The sequence below is a fragment of the Fistularia commersonii genome, chromosome 35 (assembly GCF_037954325.1).
Source record: "Fistularia commersonii isolate RoL2024-O1a breed Wild chromosome 35, RoL_Fcom_v1.0, whole genome shotgun sequence".
Lineage (NCBI taxonomy): Eukaryota > Metazoa > Chordata > Actinopteri > Syngnathiformes > Fistulariidae > Fistularia > Fistularia commersonii.
The window spans coordinates 480,068-499,612 of record NC_141318.1 but is presented as its reverse complement, the minus strand read 5'-3'; the positions used below and the strand labels follow the sequence as shown (position 1 = coordinate 499,612).

The 19,545-nt window shown below is 54.7% G+C and overlaps 1 protein-coding gene across 2 annotated transcripts; it reads left to right on the top strand.

The window, feature by feature from the left end:
* Positions 1–6,887: 6,887 nt before the first annotated feature.
* Positions 6,888–19,161, top strand: klf5l (Kruppel like factor 5 like). 2 transcript variants are annotated; one of them, XM_086142304.1, is made up of 4 exons: positions 6,888–7,061; positions 11,669–12,515; positions 12,599–12,658; positions 17,235–19,161. In XM_086142304.1, exons 1-4 carry the CDS (start codon positions 6,966–6,968, stop codon positions 17,411–17,413), a joined length of 1,182 nt encoding a protein of 393 aa, XP_085998430.1. In that variant the 5' UTR covers positions 6,888–6,965; the 3' UTR covers positions 17,414–19,161. The 2 variants fall into 2 exon arrangements, with proteins under 2 accessions (XP_085998430.1, XP_085998431.1); XM_086142305.1 differs by lacking the exon at positions 6,888–7,061 and adding an exon at positions 11,279–11,518.
* The last annotated feature ends 384 nt before the right edge of the window (positions 19,162–19,545 follow it).

The window sequence follows — 19,545 nt, the reverse complement described above, 5'->3', positions numbered from 1 at the left end:
CACAAATGTTATAGAAGAATGTGTGTGTGTGTGTGTGTGTGTGTGTGTGTGTGTGTGTGTGTGTGTGTGTTGCAGTCGATCTGCACCCGAGGAGGGTTTTATTTATTATTCTCCTCCAAGTTAATGATTATTAAACTTCAAGTGAGTCGACATCAGCTCCTTCCTGTCAGCTGACCCGCCGCGGCGCCGCCACACGCCATTAGCGTGCTAACTGGCGCCGCTAACGCCCGGCCGTTATCTTTACGTTCATGTCTGCCCCCCCGCCCACATGGTACGGTCCAGTGTCACGAGCAGCAGTGAAGAAGCTTCCGGTTCTCCTGGTTCCAACCGTTTGTTCCGCGCTTTCAGAAGATCTTCCTCTTTTTACAAACAATGGCGAGTCAAACCCCCCCGCCTGCCTCCCTGTGGTTCGCTCCGCCCCCCCGTCACCTCCCCGCTTGGTTTCTCCCGCACAGGTGGAGGTGAAACTGGATCCGGCGTTTATTTTTTCCGTCTTTCTGGATGAAGGTGACGCTTTCGGGACGCGTCCACACTCGTCCCGCACGCCGTCACCGTGACGTCTGCTGCATTTTGCGTCAGCCAGAATCCGGATCCGGCGGCGGCGGCGGCGGCGGCGTTGGGGGGTCGGGATTGACGGCGCCGACGCTCGTGGTCGACCTGGAACAACACGCCGCCGTCCCGCGCCGGCCGTGTCCTCTGACGCCCCCCCGGCTCCTGCGCCGCCATGATGTCATCGCCCGGCTTCATATCTGGTCAGAAGGAATTCCAGGACTTCCTGATGCCCAAATATGGTCGCACATCCTGCGGGACCATCAGGACCGCCGGGTTGTGAAACAAGAGGCGGGTTTCCACCTCGTCCCGGTTGGGTTGGGCGGAGGAACACACACCTTATCTCACATCCAATATGTAATAGATTACACGGTGCTCGTGTGCGCGAGCATGTGTGTGTGTGTGTGTGTGTGTGAGAGTCAAAGACATACCATAGATTTGCATCTTCATGGTGAGCGACACACACACACCACGGGTCAGCGCTAGCTGCACGGAGCTGCTAGCGGAGTCGGGTCATCTGGGTTCGATCAACTAACTTGGATCATGTGTGGCAGCAGGAAACAGGAAACAGGAAACAGGAAGCAGGAAACAGGAAGCAGGAAGCAGGAAGCAGGGTTCTTCCAAGCAACTCCAGTTTCAGATTGATCCTCCACGTTGTGCAATAATTCTTGAGATTCTGGGGGGCAATAAACAGCCGTTTCCCCGACTGATAAGACCTCTGACGCCGTCGGCGGCCTCGTAACGTTAATGGTTTTACGGCTCGTCGGCGACTCCTTCGTCCCTTTCTGTTCCCGCAAAACATCATGACTTTGCGAGAATCGCAAAAAAGGGGAAAAAAAACACCGGGTCTTGTTTCAACGGAAGCCCCGGAGCGAGGCGTTCCTGCACCGCCGTTCCCGTTTCCGCCATCGTTTCCCCGGCGACAGGGTCGGAGGCCGTAAAGCGCCGACCGGCCTCCTCGTTATCGCTCCGATCGCGGCGGTGACGAGGCCGATTGTTGTGTCTGGACACGCGAGCGGCTGGAATGGCGTCGGTAACAGGAAGGGAGGCGTCGTCTGTGTAGGTGATGACTCTGCATGCTGACTGTGGAGCTTCTTCTGCTGACATCTGGCCTACAGATGCTCAACGCTCGTCCAGAATGTTCTCCGGAACTATGACGCTCTGACAGGAAGCACTCGGGAAACAGATCAGATTATCAGATTCGTTATCTGGGAGAAGGTCCAGTTCTGATCTTTTGAGATCTTCTACCAGCAAGAAGGTTCCTGGTTCTGATCTCCATGTTCTCCTGCCTGGTTCTCCCTCAGACCCCTGTGATTGCCTCCTCCCTCAAGTGTTACCAGACATGTTTTATGACTGAATGAACTAGCATTAGCTAGTTAGCCGAACATAAACCTCACAAAAATGCTAGGTTTTAGCTCCGGCGTCATCCGAGGTACCGTGAAGCTCCTCATGATGTCACCCGGAGTGAAGGTTGGACCCGAGGAGGACCTCGCTGTGAAACCCCACGGCTCCGGGTTCTTCTGTACGCTCGTGAAACTCTTGGAATTCGAGTAGTTTACCCTGACGTGCAGGATGATATTAGCGCTCGGCGTCCGTGGATCCGGTCCGACCTGCCGACCCTCATTCCTGCTCACTAATAAGACGCTCGGAGCCCAGCAGGGATCCTGGTCCCGCCGTGAGAACATTCCTGACCTGCAGATGTTGTTCTTTGATGGCTCATTAGTTCAGTTTGTTTTTCTTAGACAAACAAAGCCGGCCGATTCTCCCCCGAGGCCCGTCGACGTCCGACAGAAACAAAACCAAGGTTCTGGGTTCGGCTCTGTGATTGACAGGCGACCGATCCCGGCGCGGCGGACGGTCGCCAAAGAACGGACGGTGCGATCGGTCGATTTAAACGCCGTTCTAGTCGTGACCGTTGTCTTCTGGGAGCAGGAGAAGGTGGACGTTGAAGGTTGAACTTGACGAGACGTCACCTCCGCACAGCTCGGGGGGATCGATGCTCACTCTCTCCTCGGAGGAAGGCAAACAGGCCGGAGAACAATCGCAGACTGTTCCCAAGTTCCACCCTTGGTCAACAAGAGGCCTCCGAGTCCACCGGAGCAGGAGGCCGGTTCGGTTCCTGACAGGAGAACCTCGGCTCCTCCACGCCGTCATCACAACCCTCCCTTCGCTTCTAATCTTTGATCGCTCCAGAACCCCCGCCTCCTTCCCGGTTGACTAATTGCAAAGCAAACAAGCATTGCTCAACAGCAGGGGTGGACCTGCGCCTGCTGCACGTGGACGCAGATCCCAAGGGGTTCCACGCCGGGGTCGGACCCTCCAGGTCCAGGTCTCACGCCAGACCAGCTCTTCTTCTGGGAAAGGAGGAACAATGGTGGATCGGCCAGGAGACCAACCAGGGGTTCCTTCTGAGTCCGTTTCCCAATGAGCATAAGTTAGCGCTCCGCTCAGCTAGGAGCTTGACGGGTGACCCGTCCGGGTTAAGCTCCGCCTCCCGTTCCCTTGACAGTGATCGGCTCTACGACCTGGAGCTCCAAGTCTGGATGCGTCCCTCACGTCCTCTGAAGTGGTCCCGGGTCCCAGGGGTCCCGCCAACCAGAACCTTCTCCCAGGTTCTGTGGTGGCCGGAGGGCCTGAGAGTCCAATGTGGACGGGACTTTGCTGCTTCAAAGCCTGGCGTCCTCCAGCTGGAGGTCTGCTGGTCCACTGGTCTGCTGGTCCACTGGTCCACTGGTCCACTGGTCTGCTGGTCTGCTGGTCTGCTGCTCCTCCGCCAGCTTGGTTTCCAGAAGCTTTCATCAGCCCGCCCGGCCTGATGCAAGCCGCTGGGCCGGATCCCGGAATTTCAAAATAAAAGTGGAGAAGATGCTTGAGGGAGGGCTCGGGGACGTCTCGGTAAGAGGCCCAGACAGGCCTTTTCTTCCACGCCTTTCAAGGGTTTCCATGCACGTCTGATGTGGAGGAGGTGGAGGGGGTTCTACACGGACGTTCTACAGACAGAACACGCCCGCGGCAGAACCCACCACTGCTGACGGACATCTTTGATTTCCACACCAGATCACTGATCAGCAACAACAATCAACACACGGCTGGAATCAAAGCGAGAACGCACGCACACACACACACACACACACACACACACACACACACACACTCACACACACACACACACACGAGGAGGAGGAGCAGAGAACCCTCTGTCTTCTTCTCCTAAACATCATCCATTCATTCATCTTCCGTAGGTCTCATCCACAGCGCAGTACATGTCAGTACAATACAACGATAGTATAGTATAGTATAGTATAGTATAGTATAGTATAGTATAGTATAGTATAGTAAAGTGCAGTGCAGTGTAGTGTACTGTAGTATAGTATAGTAGAGTAGAGTAGTATATTATGGGCTACAGTATGGTGCAGTGCAGTATAGTATAGTATAGTATAGTATAGTATGGTATAGTATAGTGCAGTATAGTATAGTATAGTATAGTATTGTATAGTATAGTATAGTAAAGTGCAGTGCAGTGCAGTGCAGTGCAGTATAGTATAGTATAGTATAGTATAGTATAGTATAGTATAGTATTGTATAGTAGAGTAGAGTAGAGAAGACAAGAGAAGAGAAGCGTAGTATTGTATATTATGGGCTACTGTATGGTGCAGTGCAGTGTAGTATAGTATAGTATAGTATAGTATAGTATGACATTGTATGGCATGGTGTAGTGTGGTGTAGCATAGCATGGCATAGCGTAGTGTACTATAGCATAGTGTATTGTAGTGTAGTCCATACGTCCTTGGGTCATGTGCTCCAGTATTGTGCAGTGCAGAGTACCAAAGTATGTGTTGTGTTGTAATGCAACTGCATCACCATGTAGTATATTGTAGTACGTCATAACAGTACTACACGGTATACTACAGAACTGTATGGTATGATGCAGTGCAGAACAGGGCAGGATATTTTTAATATGTCAATTCTAGATAAGGAAATGTCTATTGAATAGGATCTACGTATATTTAAAAAAAACAAAGTAAAATAATGAGTTCTACTTCTAAGTATTCCAGAACTCCTACTGGAATGCAGGTATAAATAAAAACGGCAGTGACTGAACTCTGACTAAGACCATCGGTATTTTGAGCTAGCGTTCCGCTTCAGCTGCACCGAGTTACTTTGATATGTCATGTGACTTGGCACTGTTAGCGCCCGAGTCCTGATGCTGTTAGCGCCCGAGTCCTGATGCTGTTAGCGCCCGAGTCCTGAAACTGTTAGCACCCCAGTCCTGACTCTGTTAGCGCCCGAGTCCTGAAACTGTTGGCACCTGAGTCCTGAAACTGTTAGCGCCCGAGTCCTGAAACTGTTAGCACCCCAGTCCTGAAACTGTTGGCACCCGAGTCCTGAAACTGTTAGCACCCGAGTCCTGACGCTGTTAGCGCCCGAGTCCTGAAACTGTTAGCACCTGAGTCCTGAAACTGTTAGCACCCCAGTCCTGAAACTGTTGGCACCCGAGTCCTGAAACTGTTGGCACCTGAGTCCTGAAACTGTTGGCACCCCAGTCCTGAAACTGTTGGCACCTGAGTCCTGAAACTGTAAGCACCTGAGTCCTGAAACTGTTGGCACCTGAGTCCTGAAACTGTTAGCACCTGAGTCCTGAAACTGTTAGCACCCGAGTCCTGAAACTGTTGGCACCTGAGTCCTGAAACTGTTAGCACCTGAGTCCTGAAACTGTTAGCACCTGATTCCTGAAACTGTTAGCACCTGAGTCCTGAAACTGTTAGCACCTGAGTCCTGAAACTGTTGGCACCTGAGTCCTGAAACTGTTAGCACCTGAGTCCTGAAACTGTTAGCACCTGAGTCCTGAAACTGTTAGCACCTGAGTCCTAAAACTGTTAGCACCTGAGTCCTGAAACTGTTAGCACCTGAGTCCTGAAACTGTTAGCACCCCAGTCCTGAAACTGTTGGCACCCGAGTCCTGAAACTGTTGGCACCTGAGTCCTGAAACTGTTAGCACCTGAAGGGTCCAAGAGTGGCCACCGGGTTCGACACGACCAGCAAAGCTGATGCTAAAGCTAGCAGCTGTGGAAAAGTTCTCCTAGCATTAGCTTCTGCTACTAGTGGAGTCTTGTTTGCGTGCACGCCACGTCCCGCAGGCCTCTTCCTGTCAGCGGCGGTTTCTTTCCCTGCAGCTGTGGGAAGGAAAGCGAAAGGTTCCCTCAGCCTGCCGCTGCCGGCCCTCTTTGTTTTCTTTTCTTTCACCTGTTTATTGTTTGTGAAGCGGGCCGTTGCCATGGCGCCGCCCAATCAGGAAGCCCTCCTGCCGGCTATGTCTGAGACGCACAAATGCGCCTTTATGTAAATCACGGGCGAGCGGCGTCTTTGGGTATGAGGACATGTAGGCGCTCGCGGCCGGGAATGCGAGCGGTTGCGCAACGTTCGCCCGGGTTCCGACGTATCCCGGTCCCGCCGAGAGAACCTGGAGTCCGGGTTCGACCGGCGCCGCCGCGGGACGGGACGCCGTTTGCATACAATCAAAGGACATGGAAAGCAGAAGCTCTCAAATCTCTGAGGGCTTTTCCTTCAACTGTCCAAGAACCCCTTCACCTCTCAGGACCCCCTCTGCTGGATCAGGACCTAAAGCTAGCTGTTAGCACTAGCTGTTAGCATTCTCTCCCGGAAAAAGGTCCAACTGGGTGGTTCATGTCGGGAACCGCAGTGTCGACAGGACAGAACTTTGGGTTCTCTAGGTGGAGACGTAGAACCTGGGTTGGTTGTTGTTGTGCCGAAGCTTCTTCCCCGAAGGTAGAACACTGAGGCTCACAAACCCGACGAGAACCTGGAGAGTCCACACAGAGATCTCCAGGTAGGAGAACATGGAACCTTCATGCCGCGAGGACCTTCGGGCTCCTCATACTTTCTTCTGCTCTGGAGCTTGAAAGGAACCCGAGGAACCGAGCGGTTCTGGGTGCCGACCCTGAGGTCCGGCCCGGGGAACCCTGTTCCACCCATGGGTTCCACCAGAGACCCTGCACCTCTGCAGGAACCAGGACCTTCATGTCACCTGGACCTTCACCAGCTCCTCCAACCCTGTTCTTCTTCCATCCAAAGTGATGCAGAGACAGAAGAACCAACTCAGATGGATGGAAGCAAGAGTGTGACGTCATCGGAGGTTCTAACGGATCAACCATTGATCACCGCTCATCAAACCGACGTCATCATCCGGTCCAAGGGAGAGCGCGCGCCCCCGCCCGTTCCCGCGTCTCTAGCCCCGCCCCCCGCGCCCTCCGATTGGCCCGCCGCGCAGGTGAGCGGGTCCGCGCTCAGGTGAAGCGAGGGGGCGGAGCCTCCGCGGGAGGAGCGGGACGCGGAGCGGCGGAGCGGCGGAGCGCACATGCACCGGAGCTGCCGCGCACGGCGGCCCGAACCACGCCATGAACGAGCGCGCCGTGTTCGCGCAGCTGCGGCCGGTACGCATGGCGGCGGCCGACGGCGAGGAAGCGTCCGTCTTCGAGGACGTCAAACCCGGGGTGAGAGGACGGGACAGCCGCCGCCGCCGCCGGAGGGGGGGGGGCGGGGTGACGTCACGGGCCGTGGGGGGGAAACACGAGTGGGTTCACGGTTCTACACGCCGGACGGACCGGAGGGGTTAAAGTTCACGACAACCGGATTTGAACCTGCAACCTTAATTTCATTTTCACGGATGTGTGTGTGTGATTGTGTGTGTGGTTGTGTGTGTGTGTGCGTGTGTGTGTGCGTGTGTGTGTGTGTGTGTGTGTGTGTGTGTGACAGAAGTCTCCGATTGTTTGTTTTCTTATTTGGGCTGGTTAATTTATTTGTTTGTTGCAACACACACACACACACACACTGTTGAGTTGTGTTATTTCGTCATGTGACCCCCCCCCCCCCAAAAAAAAAAAAAAGCGGGTCGGATTCTTCAAAATGGCCGCCGTCCGTCCGTCCGTCCGTCCCCGCAGGTGAGCGTCTGTCTGCCCGGCGGGGGGGCAGGGGGGGTCAACGTCCTACTTTTATGCTTTTATTGCCCCGGGAGGCAACTGGAAACAGGTCAGGTGACTTCGGGTTCTCCGACCAGGTGTTGTGTAAATAAGGAGGCGGAGCCTGGAAGCGTGGAACCGGCGGCGGCGGCGGCAGCGTTCCCCCGGCTCCCGCCGAGATCCCGGAAAACCCTGGAAACCCGATTCTTTTTTTACTCTACCCGAGGGTTTTCAAAAGCTCTCCGTCCGGGGGGGGCGGAGCCTGCAGCGTCACGACCCGGAGGGGGCGGGGCTAACCGCGACCCCGGCGCGGGGTCGGCGTGGAAGGTTTTAGCGTGGAACAGAAACCTGACGCAGGATCCTGTTGCATCGTGTGAAAAATAGCAGAAACTACCCCCCCCTTCCTCCCCCTTCCACAATTAAGCCGACAAGCCCGGGCGCTTCCCCCGCCGGCGTGTGATTGGCCGCCGGGTCTCGGATTCCGCTCCGATGACGGCGTTCCCGCCTCCGTCGCCTCTTTCACAAATAATTCCAGAGAAAGTTGGGTCACTTCCTTCTCCGACGGGCTCTTTGTGTCGGAGATTCAAAGAACCGGTTGCCGTGGCAGCAGTATGTCGCCCGACCTGTCCGAGCGGAGCCCGCATCCGTCGGGGGCGGAGCCTCGGTGTTGGACGGCGTGCAGAGCGGCGGTGAGACGCCGCCGCCGCCTTCCACATCAGCATTTGTAGGCGGGGTTCGTTGTGTGTCCAAACATCTTGGGCTGCAGACGAGGCTAGCAGGGACAAGTCCGGTAATGTGTGTGTGTGTGTGTGTGTGTGTGTGTGTGTGTGCGTGCAGGTACTCCGATCCGGTTTTTCCATGCTGTGAAGGCCCAGATTAATCCTTCCAAAACACGAGTGGAGTTACGCTAATCCCACCGCCCGCAGCGTTCGCTTTTCACTTCTGTCTGGAATACTGACGCACGTGCATGTCTGTGTGTGTGTGTGTGTGTGTGTGTGTGTGTGTGTGTGTGTGTGTGTGTGTGTGTACTTGGAGGCTCTCAATGTTTCCCCTTCACTTGCTTCTGAAGCAGCTTGAGACCAGAGCAGGTCTTCCACACACAGAAATGGTCCATAGCATTCACACACACACACACACACACACACACACACACACTCACTCTTGCAAGGGGCTAACCACATCATGGGGAGCAGCCTTGGGGTTCAGCGTGCTGCCTGTGGACAGGAGGGGTTGGGAATGGAACCGCCGACCCCCGAAGTGTCGGCCATGTTTGTCTGGGGGCGCTAGCTGGGGGTGCTAGCTGGGGGCGCTAGCTTGTGGCGCTAGCTGGGGGTGCGTGGCGTCCGTTTCACCGTCCGATGTTGCGTACATATGTGTGGAGGAAATTGTTTTGGTTTGAAACCATAGGAGGCGGAGCCAATCCAACCTTCTAGAAGAACGCTTCCTCGGTGGAGGTCGTTGCGTGACGATTGCCACCTCGGCTCTTCGACCCTCGTCGGTTCTGATCCGAGGCGTCCAATCGGAGCGTCTGAGGTCACATGATCGGGCCGCTCCCGGCTGAATGAGTTACTGATTCCAGATTCTTTGGCCATGAGATGAAGGTGGAGGTGCCGGCGGTTCTTCTGACCCTCCGGTCCGGTTACAGTGTAACCGGATCGGGGCGCCGAGCGTCGCCACGGCGAATATGAAAGGAAGTTGGCGGCTCGGACTTAATGGCTCCTTCAACGTCCTGTTATCGCACCCGCTGTCGTTTGCTTTGACTTTGACCCACTTCCTGGTGTCTTCTGCGCCGCCACCTCCGGCGCCCCCCCGCCCTCATTTGCCTCCCGGGGCCGAGGGTTCGCCCGCCCGCCCGCCCGCCCGCTCATTTGACTCCCGGTCGATTTGCATCCGGCCCCCCGATTTGGTTCTGCGGCGCCGAAACCCGATTCCTCTGGGAGCTTCTCCAATGTGCCCAAGCACCTGTACTGGACCTTCGGCCTCCCGTGTCGACCTCCGCCGTCCGTCCACAGGGTCCTACATCTTCCCGACCAACGTTCTTGTTCCTCGCAATCCGGGCTCCACCTGCGGGTCTTCGCGACCTCTCAAGATGTTGCTAGTGTTCATGAGAAGAACTTTAAGTTAGATCTTCCGTACTTACCTGGTTCAGGTCATACAAGTCATTGCAGAAGTGTCCTTCATCGGGGTAGCATTGGTTTAGCATCAACACTGCAGGAGATGAGCTGCACATCCAAATCCATGTGGATGTTCTATGAACAAATGTATGGTTCTTCTCATCCAGACGTTTGGTGAACATCACGCCAGCCGGCCGGTGACCTCGCACCTCCCGTGGTCCTGATAGGACGCACTGGTTGTGCTCAGTGAAGAGTCCAACCTCCCGCTTGGATTCGAGGGATAAGACGGAACCCGGAGAACCGATCCCAGGTTTCCAGGGATTATCTTCTCAGCTGCTCGCTGTAGACGAGCAAGCGGGTTCGCAGAAGCTAACAAGAACAAATGTGGGTTCATACCTTTCTGTAGAAGGTCCTGTATCTCCGCTGCTCCAGGTGATCTGGAGGTAGAACCAAAAGGGGTTTTTGTGGTGGCCGTTCCACCGTCGCCCACCAGAACCACCTGGAGAACCGCTCACACCGCGTTGGAGAACCTATGACAGAACCAAAGGTTACAAGCAGAAGGTGTTGGTGGAGGTGGGGGTGTAATGCTAGCCGGTGCTAACCAGAGATGTTCTGGAATTTGGACCTTCTCGCATGAAGTTCTCAAAGATCATAATTGACCTTCACTTGTAGCTCACACGGGCCTCCAGGGAGATCCTGCCTGTTTCTCCCGTGCTCATTGGTCCCACGCGAGTCAGCAGGTTGGAACCTCCACCACCTCCATCTCCAAACCACCTTCAGCACCTCCACCTCCCCAGCAATCAGCTTGTTTTGAGTAACTTTATGGAGATCCAAGGTGAACGGTGACGGTTCCCTGTGGATTCCTGTGAGTCATAAAGACAAAGCGACGTGCTGAAGCCCACGGGAGGGGGAGCGTGCACGAGTCTGCGTGCACGTGGGCTCCGGGCCACGTGGCCGAGCAGTAAAAACAGGTTCCTTCAGCTGAAACACCTGCGATCCTGGCGAGGTCACCTGAGGTGGTTCTGACATCTGAAGACCGGGGTTTTCCCTTCACGCCATAAATCACCACTGAGAGAAGATCTGAAGGACCCGTGGAGACCTCAGGTCCTGCAGGGTCGCTGGTTCTCCCAGGAGAACCTGCTGGCCAGAGAGGAGTTTCAGAAGATCCTGATCCAGAAGGATCCAGGACTCTGCGGGGCTCTGAGGTGAACGCAGGACTTTCCGCTGCTGAGCGACCCATCGGGGGCTTCAAAAGGGCTTCGGTCCTCCGGGTCTTCTGAGGATGTCATCACCTGACCAGGGAGGAGGAGCTGATGAAGATGTTTGGCAGTCATTAAAAGACCTTTTAAAGCTCCTCAGTCCATCATGGAGATGATGAGCTTTTGTTTCTCCCTGAATGACATTCATTCATTCATTCATTCGTGGATCTGCTCCATCCTGGTTGATCAGGAGGTTCCTCCTCCTCCACCTCCTCCTCTTCTTCTTCTGTCTGCTGGAAGATCACATGTTCTCTCAGCTCTATTTTTATCCTCTGCTGCTTCTCCTTCATGCTTTCATTCATTGTTTGGGTTCTGTGGGCAGGGTCACACACACACACACACACACACACACACACACACACACACACACACACACACACACACAGACACTCGCATACAGAAAACATAAACAATACTGTCTGGCATTTATCTTCTCGGAGAAGCTGCAGGGCCTGTCTGGTTGCCTAGCAACAACGTCCCAGTGCGTAAACAAAAGGGTCGGTTCTCACGGTGAAGGCGGCAGGTATGCGGTTCCACCAGGTCTCCTTGTAGGACCTGGCAGGTTCTCTCCAGGTTCCTCCCGCTTCAGGAGGACGAGACGGTTGGCGAGCGACATCAGGTGAAGCCCCGCCCCTAACCCCGCTCTCGGCTGTGATTGGCTCCCGCGCGATCGGCTCCCGCTTTCATCCAGATCATAATCCGGATCCATCGATCCAGGTGTCTGACGTTCTCCTCCCTCACGTTCCTCGCCGCTGTGGTGTTCTTGCAGAACCAGCTGGAGATGGACAAGTACCTCCCGGAGGTCCTCAGCCCGCTGCTCGGCCCGTCGCAGGACGCCGACGACAAGAAGTACCGCCGTGAGAGCGCCTCGGTGGTGGACGAGTACTTCTCGGAGGAGAAGCCCGGCGCTCCGTACAGCCTGAACATCAACGTCATCCTCCCGGGCTCCACCCACCTGCGCACGGGCCTCTACCGGCTCAACGCCAAGGCGCCGCCGCCGCCGGCGCCGATCAAGACGGAGCCGGGGCCGGAGGTGGCGTGCTCCACGCAGGCGCTGCCGGACTTCACCTCCGTCTTCAGCATGCAGCCGGTGGTCAACAACGTGTTCGTGAAGCCGGAGCAGCAGAGCCTGGAGGCGGAGCTTCACATCGGCCCGCCGCCGCCGCAGCCGCAGGTCTACCAGATGCCGGCGAGCGGCGGCGGCGCCGACGTCAACATGACTCTGTCGCAGACGGCGCCGGCCGGCAGCAGGACCATGCTGAACCTCAGCAACGCCGTGCCCGGCGGCTACATGATGGCGGAGCACGGCGTGCGGCCGCTGCACCACGGTTACTACCGGGCCGCCGCCGCCGCCACGCACGCCGCGCCGCACAGCCTGCCGCCGTCGCCGCCCAACTCCCAGCCCGGAAGCCCCGACGGCCACGGCGAGCATCAATTGACCGCCGCCCAGCCGCCGCCGCCGTACCAGCCGCTCCCGGGCGCCGCCAAGGTGACGGGGCTGTCGCCGCACGCCATGCTGATGACGCACGGCCAGGGCGTCCTGACCGGACCCAAGTACAACCGCAGGAACAACCCCGAGCTGGAGAAGAGGAGGATCCACTTCTGCGACTTCATAGGTGGGCGGAGCCTCCGAAGGGGAAGCTTCTCAGAATCAATACCTTAATCAATAAACGTATCCGCGGCTGTGCTTGGTCCTCAGGCTGCACCAAGGTTTACACCAAGAGCTCCCACCTGAAGGCCCACCAGAGGACCCACACAGGTGAGCTCCAGGAAGCAGCGGCCGGAAACCCGATCCGTCCTGCGGGTCTGCGGGCGGAGATGAAGCCTCCTCCGTGAACCTGCCTGGACCTGCTGGGCTTCTTCTCAGCTCCACCTCCTGCCGTTACAACACCAGGCTTCTCCCGTGTGTCGTCTTTCCAAACAAGGCCGGAGGAAAAAACAAAACAAGGGAGAAGTGTGTTGCTGTCGCCGCCTCCCGCTCCGGCAGGTTCTCCAGAACCTCCGAGATGGACGCATCCACGGCGTGGTGGACACGTGCGCACAACCAGATCTTCTATAACGTCTGATCTGAAGTTCAACGCCGGTCTTGAAACGTTTTCATTTCCGTCTCTTTCATGTTTCACCTCTTTTCTCCGGCGCTCTCGATGTTCTCCGACGTTCTCCCCCCCCGAGGTGGAACGTGCTCCTACCTGCCCTCTGGAACAAAAGGCGGGGGGTTGAAATGAGGACCAAACCAGTTCCTCCTGTTTCTGGAGAACGCCGTTGAAGAGCGGAGGAGAACTTTCCCTGAAGGCCTGCCCCCCCTCCGGGCCCCCAACGGGTTCTCCTGGTGGAACCTGGGACCTCCAGAAGATCGTTCCAGTATTTTGAAGCGTGGCGGGCCGACAGGAAGTTGACGTCGTGAGGGTGGGCGGAGCTTGTGACCCGTCGATCAAATCTATTTATACAGCAGAAAGCAAACAGAGGCGGGAAGAGATTTGTTTTGAAAGATGACGTCATCGAAGGGCCTGTCAGTCGGGAGGTGAACCCTCAGACGCCTAGCTAGCTAGCTAGTTAGCTTGCTAGGTGAGCTAGTTAGCTAGCTCATAAATCAGCTTAGCCTTGGGTAAAGTGTCGACCTCACCTGGGGAAAGACCCGCCTCTCCTACACCCCTAGCGGCCGTGCGGCAGAAAGCGGGCTCTGACTCCGCCCCTTCCTGAATGCTCATTGGCTGCTGGGTCCGACCGGGTCGGACGGAGGCGGATTATTGGTTCATGGTTTCCGTACGGGAATGACTTCACGGGGCAGAAAGTCGATTGTGCAACTTGGCCTCGGTTCCTCCAAATACGTCCCGCTTTAGCTCCGCCTCCACCCGCCTTAGCCCCGCCTCCACCCCGGCTTGGCTCCACCCCTCCATCGCCCCTCATGCTACATGCTGTCGCAACATGCCGTTGCAACATCGCCAAAGGAAACGGCCCGGTAAATTTCCAGTCGCTGCGCTGCCAGCTGGTGACTCACCTCCACCTGGAGGACTCTGGTCCTTGAAGAAGAGCTCGCACCTTCCACCAGGAGTCTCCACCGTTTCTGACCCACTGCCCTCCTGGACCCTCCAGGTCTGAGGGACTCCCAGACTCCAATCAGGCAGGGTGGCGGGGTTTGGAGGAGCCGGGAGACCCCTGCCTGGAAGAGGCTCCTGAGGGTCCTTCAGGTCACACATTGGTTGTTGAGGTCACCTGATGGTCATTAAGGTCACCTATTGGTTGTTGAGGTCACCTGATGGTCTTTAAGGTTACCTCGTGGTTGTTTAGGTCACCTGATGATGTTTAAGGTCACCTATTGGTTGTTGAGGTCACCTGATGATGTTTAAGGTCACCTCGTGGTTGTTTAGGTCACCTGATGATGTTTAAGGTCACCTATTGGTTGTTGAGGTCACCTGATGATGTTTAAGGTCACCTCGTGGTTGTTGAGGTCACCTGATGGTTGCTAAGGTCAACCTGTGACTCATTAGGTCCGCCTGTTGGTTGGTATGTCCACCTGATGTCCCAGGTGGCCGGTCCTGGTCTTCTTGGGTGCAGGTCTTCCTTGGAGAACCCAACAGCCATGGTCTTTGTGGTCTGTCAAAGATGGCTGCCCCCCCGAGCTAACATTGCGGTTCCAGACTCGAATGGGAAACCTTTTTTCTGAAGAAATGTGGTCCAAAGGAGGTTCTGAAGGGTCTGCTGGTTCTTCTACAGGAGGCTTCATGGGAGTCTTCCTTTTGACCAAACTGTGGAGCCCAAGAACCGACCTTGGCCCTGCAGCGGTCCGCGGTTCCGTCTCCTCGCGGTTCTCCACATTCTCCAGCTTGTTCCCTTTGCAGAACTTCTTTTTGGACCTTCATGCTCTGACCTTCTAGGCTGGAAGGAACCCGGTTCCGACGTCTCGACACTGTGTTTGTCTTGGTTGGAGCGCCGTTTTATCTCCAACCTCTTATCAACACAACAGAACATTGACCGTGTGTGTGTGTGTGTGTGTGTGTGTGTGTGTGTGTGTGTGTGTGTGTGTGTGTGTGTGTGTGTGTGTGTGTGTTGAAGAACCCTCAGCCCTCTTCGCAAACACTCAGTCTGATAAAGGTGGGAGCTTTATGGGCGTTTGCTCTGTGAGCAGGTGGAACCTGAGCCTGAAGAGTCCTTGAACGCAGCACAACAAGACAGAACCCTTGGAGAACGTAAATCATTATAAAAGTTGAAGAAGTGGAAACCAAGAGAGGCCTCCATCTCAGGAGCCTGAAGAGACCACAGGAACCTGAAGGCAAAGCAGGAACCTGAAGAGAAGGCAAGAAACCACCACAATAAAAGCACCAAAGCTGACCTGAGTGACAGATGTTCAGGGAGGAAGCGGAAGTTGTACTTGAGTACCTGGTTTCTTGAGTACTTGAGTACCTGAGTACTTGGATGCATGTACTTGATTGCTTGTCAAGTTGCTTTGTTACTAGTCTTTACTTTGTTACAACTACCTAGTTGCTTTGGTACTTCATTAGTTTTGCACTTGAGTACTTGTGTATTAGGCTACTTGAGTACTTGTATACTTCAGTACCTTGGACTTGAGAATTTTGATAGTTGATTACTTGTGTACTTGAGGACTTTGGTACATGATAACTTGTGTACTCGAGTACCCGTGTACTTGGATAGAGGTACACTCTAGTATTGGTGTACTTGGATATACTTCAGCACTTCTGTACTTGCTCATTTACGTGCATATGTACTTGGTTTCTTTGCGTACTCGGATACTGGATACTCGAATACTTGAAGTTACTCGCCTGCGCCTGAGATCCACCAACACCTCCAGCTCTTCTAACTCCTCCCACCGGCGTCCACCTCACGGTCGCACCTGACCTTTCACCTGCTGGCTGTTTAGGAACACACACACACACACACACCGGTCCAGCATGTTTGCTCAGCCTTTGTGTGTGTGTGTGTGTGTGTGTGTGTGTGTGTGTGTGTGTGTGTGTGAGTCATGTTTCACGGCCCTGCAGGACAATAATCCAAAGGGAGGCGGCGCCTTTGACCCTGATGGTGAAGAAACCAAACACACCTGCAGGCGGAGGCCCCACAGCCTTTATATGGAGAGCTTTTGTGTGTGTGTGTGTGTGTGTGTGTGTGTGTGTGTGTGTGTGTAAACACGCTCACACACACACACTCAGAGCAGTTGAACAGGATGTCAGGTTCATTCGCTGTTTGTTTTCGTCCTGAAAGAAAAGGAGATTCTCGTTTGTTCCTTCGCTCGGCGTCCCAAACCGCCTCTTCCTGTCACATGACCCCCGACCCCCACTAGCCCCGCCCCCCAGTCCCCCTGGCGCTCTTTGGCCGCGATGGGCTGTCAGGCAGTGATCGATGATCAATAATCTAATCAGCGCTAACGGGCCGCTAACGTCCACCTGATGATAAGTGTCCTCAAGGACGCCGGCAGGTGAACAAACAGCCCCCACATTATTTACCCCTCGTTATGTGGGTGCTAATCACCTAATCGCCATGGAAACCACACGCTTCTCCTTATCTAGAGGAAGTTCCCGGACATCTGAGATCCCAACGAGGGAACCGTCATCCAAGATGGCGTCCGTGGCGGCGTCCCCGGTCTCTTAAAGCTGGAGGTGTGTTTAAGTACCGTCGGACAGATGGACGTCCCTCTCGGCCGCTCTCGAACCCGTCGCTAGCTTCTGCTTAACTAGCTACCCCACTAGCTCGGGTTAGTTATCCCTGCTAACCCGCCCGTGCTAGCTGGCTAATGCTAGCCATCCGGACTAGCCTGAATGATGCTAACGGGAAAGACGAGCACAGACATTCTGTACCTGAAGATGTTGAATGTCATGGGCCGCTTGGACCCGAGTGGAACCTCAGGAACCCGGTGGTGGAACCAGATCTGTGAGGAAGAGGCTGCTTTGAAGGAGCCGCAGAACTTCAGGCTTCTGTTTGAGACCAAGCAGGAGAACCTCGTGGTCCGACGGGTTCTCTGTCCGAGAAGAACCAGGTTCGGGTAGAACATTTGTCAGGAACAAGAGCCCACCTGTAGATCTTCTGGAGGTTCCCTCGGAGTCCAGGTCACTGTTTCCATGGTGACGGAAACAGGGAGGAACCCCTCGGGGTTCCACCTTCAGAACCACAGAACCAACACGGAGGGATCACACACACACACACACACACACACACACACACACAGACAGTCTGCGATGCGAAGCCGGCCTGCAGGTCTTTTGCAGACGGTGACCCGGACGTTCTACCGCAGCTTGTAGGTTCTCCAGGCTCTGCTCGGGTTCTGCTGGGGTTCCCTGTGGATGGTTGGGGTTCCACGGGTTCTAAGGTTCTCCGTCTCCCCGCAGGTGAGAAGCCGTACCGCTGCACGTGGGAGAACTGCGACTGGCGCTTCGCCCGGTCCGACGAGCTGACGCGCCATTACCGCAAGCACACCGGCGCCAAACCCTTCAAGTGCGTGGCCTGCAGCCGCTGCTTCTCACGCTCCGACCACCTGGCCCTGCACATGAAGCGCCACCAGAACTAACACACACACACACACACACACACACACACACACACACACACACATATACACACACACACACACTCACACGCCGGCAACAGAATTACCCTGAGTGACATCCAGACCTTTTTCTGATTTGATTTCATGGATGCCTGCAGTGTGCGTGTGTGTGTGTGTGTGTTTATGTGTGTGTGTGTGTGTGTGTGTGCGCGTTTCCCAAACAATCCCAAATATTTTTAATGGACTTTGAAGATTCAATGTTTTTTTTTTTTATATTTTCTATTAACTCTTTTTTTATTTTAATGTTTGATCTGTGAGATCAAAGGGATCCAGATATTTTCTCTTCCTTTCATGTCCAGCCTCCCCAAAGAACAAAGGTTCATACTTATTACAACATTATTACATCCAGTCCAAATTGATTAGTCCTTTTTAATCAAAGTGATAATTGTATATTTATTCATTGCACTTTTTCAACCTGTATATAATACACAACATTGATCAATATGGATGATTGATATATATATTTCCATGTCTGAGCTCCAAATAGGCCCCGCCCACTTTCTGAATGGGATTGTTTTTTAGGGGGCGGGGCTTGTTCTCACCTCTTTTTTCCTCTGCGTCTCCTGAGGAGAACGTGGACCAGAGCCTGCTGGATATTGCTCACATTTTATTTTTTTTTTTGATGCATCGCATCCTCCTCCCGGTCCTCCTGGTCCTCCTCCTGGACCTCCTCCTGGACTTCCTCCCGGTCCTCCTGGACCTCCTCCCGGTCCTCCTGGACCTCCTCCTGGACCTCCTCCTGGTCCTCCAGGCTGATTCTGCTGTCGTCCTCTGACAAACAAATATAAGCAGAACTCACAAATCTTCCTACAAAAGCTTTTCTCCAGAACGTTCCACCTGGCAGAAGCCCAGCCTCCACGGGGAACCGGACCGACCCGCCGTCACCGTTCCATCTGGGGGTGTGGCCTCCTGAGGAGGCGGAGCTTCAGGGCCTCTCCTGTAAATACCTGTCCATAGACGTGCACACGCACGTGCCGCGGGCAAACGGCGAATGCGTTGACACCCGTTGTTGACCTTCGGCCCCGTCGCCACGGAAACGGTACTCCTTTGAAGACAGTCCCCTTTCTTCTTCTGCTGTTTGTTCTGCAACCAAAGGCCAGGACACCGGCGCCGGCGGCCATCTTGGGTCGCTCGCTTGCCGCCCAGCCGATCGATCAGTCCGATTATTGACCCCTGATTTATTGGGGAAATCAAAACAAATGTGGTACGTAGGTCTGGATCCGGACGGAACGGTGGAACCTGGTCTTAGCGCCTCCTCGTTCCACCGACAGAACGCTCTGGATGTTCCAGAGTCCCAGAGAGAACGTTCTAGGGTCACAGGTGAAGGTTCTGCTTGGAGAAGTTCGGTCCCGGAGAACCTCCACAACGAAGGTCTAAAACTTTGAAAAAGTTCTGATTTGTGTTGTGACCCAGGAGCAGGTTCTCCGCCCGGCCTTCACCGGGACCCTTTCTTATCCTTCACGTTCTCCTGGTTCCCCTCCAGGATGCAGGTTCCATGTTCTCCTGGGCAGCAGGACGGAACCCGTCTGTAGATACTCTGTAAATACTCCACATCTCCTTCGCACTGTTTGTTTTCCACCTCCTGGGAGCGAGAAGGTCTGAAGGTCCGTCTCTCCGGTTCTCTGGAACAGACGTTCTCCGGGTCTCCTCTGCTTGTTTTTTTCTGTTTGAGCTGAGATGAAAAAATGGTAATAAAAAAATAAAGTAAATCCAAATGGGTTCCTCCTTGATGTTTCACGTCCTGGATGACTGAAGGTAAGGTTCAACCACCACCACTCTGAAGAACCGTCTGAGATGGATCAATGACTTGGTCAGGGTGGACTTTCCAACAGCGACTGTCCCAAACTTCTCTGAGCTTCTGGTTGGAGAGCAAGGTTTAGCGTTAGCATGGTGTGACAGGGTTAGCAGGAAGTCTCTCCATATATCTTAGTTTGGAAGGTAGAGTTTGGATTAAAGTTAGAGATAGAGTTAGAGTTAAGGTTGGGTTAGGTTTAGGGTTAGAGTTAGTGTTGGGGTTAGAGATAGGGTTAGGGCTCGAGATACGGTAAGGGTTGGAGTTAGAGCTAGAGTCAGGGTTTGGGTTAGGACTGAGG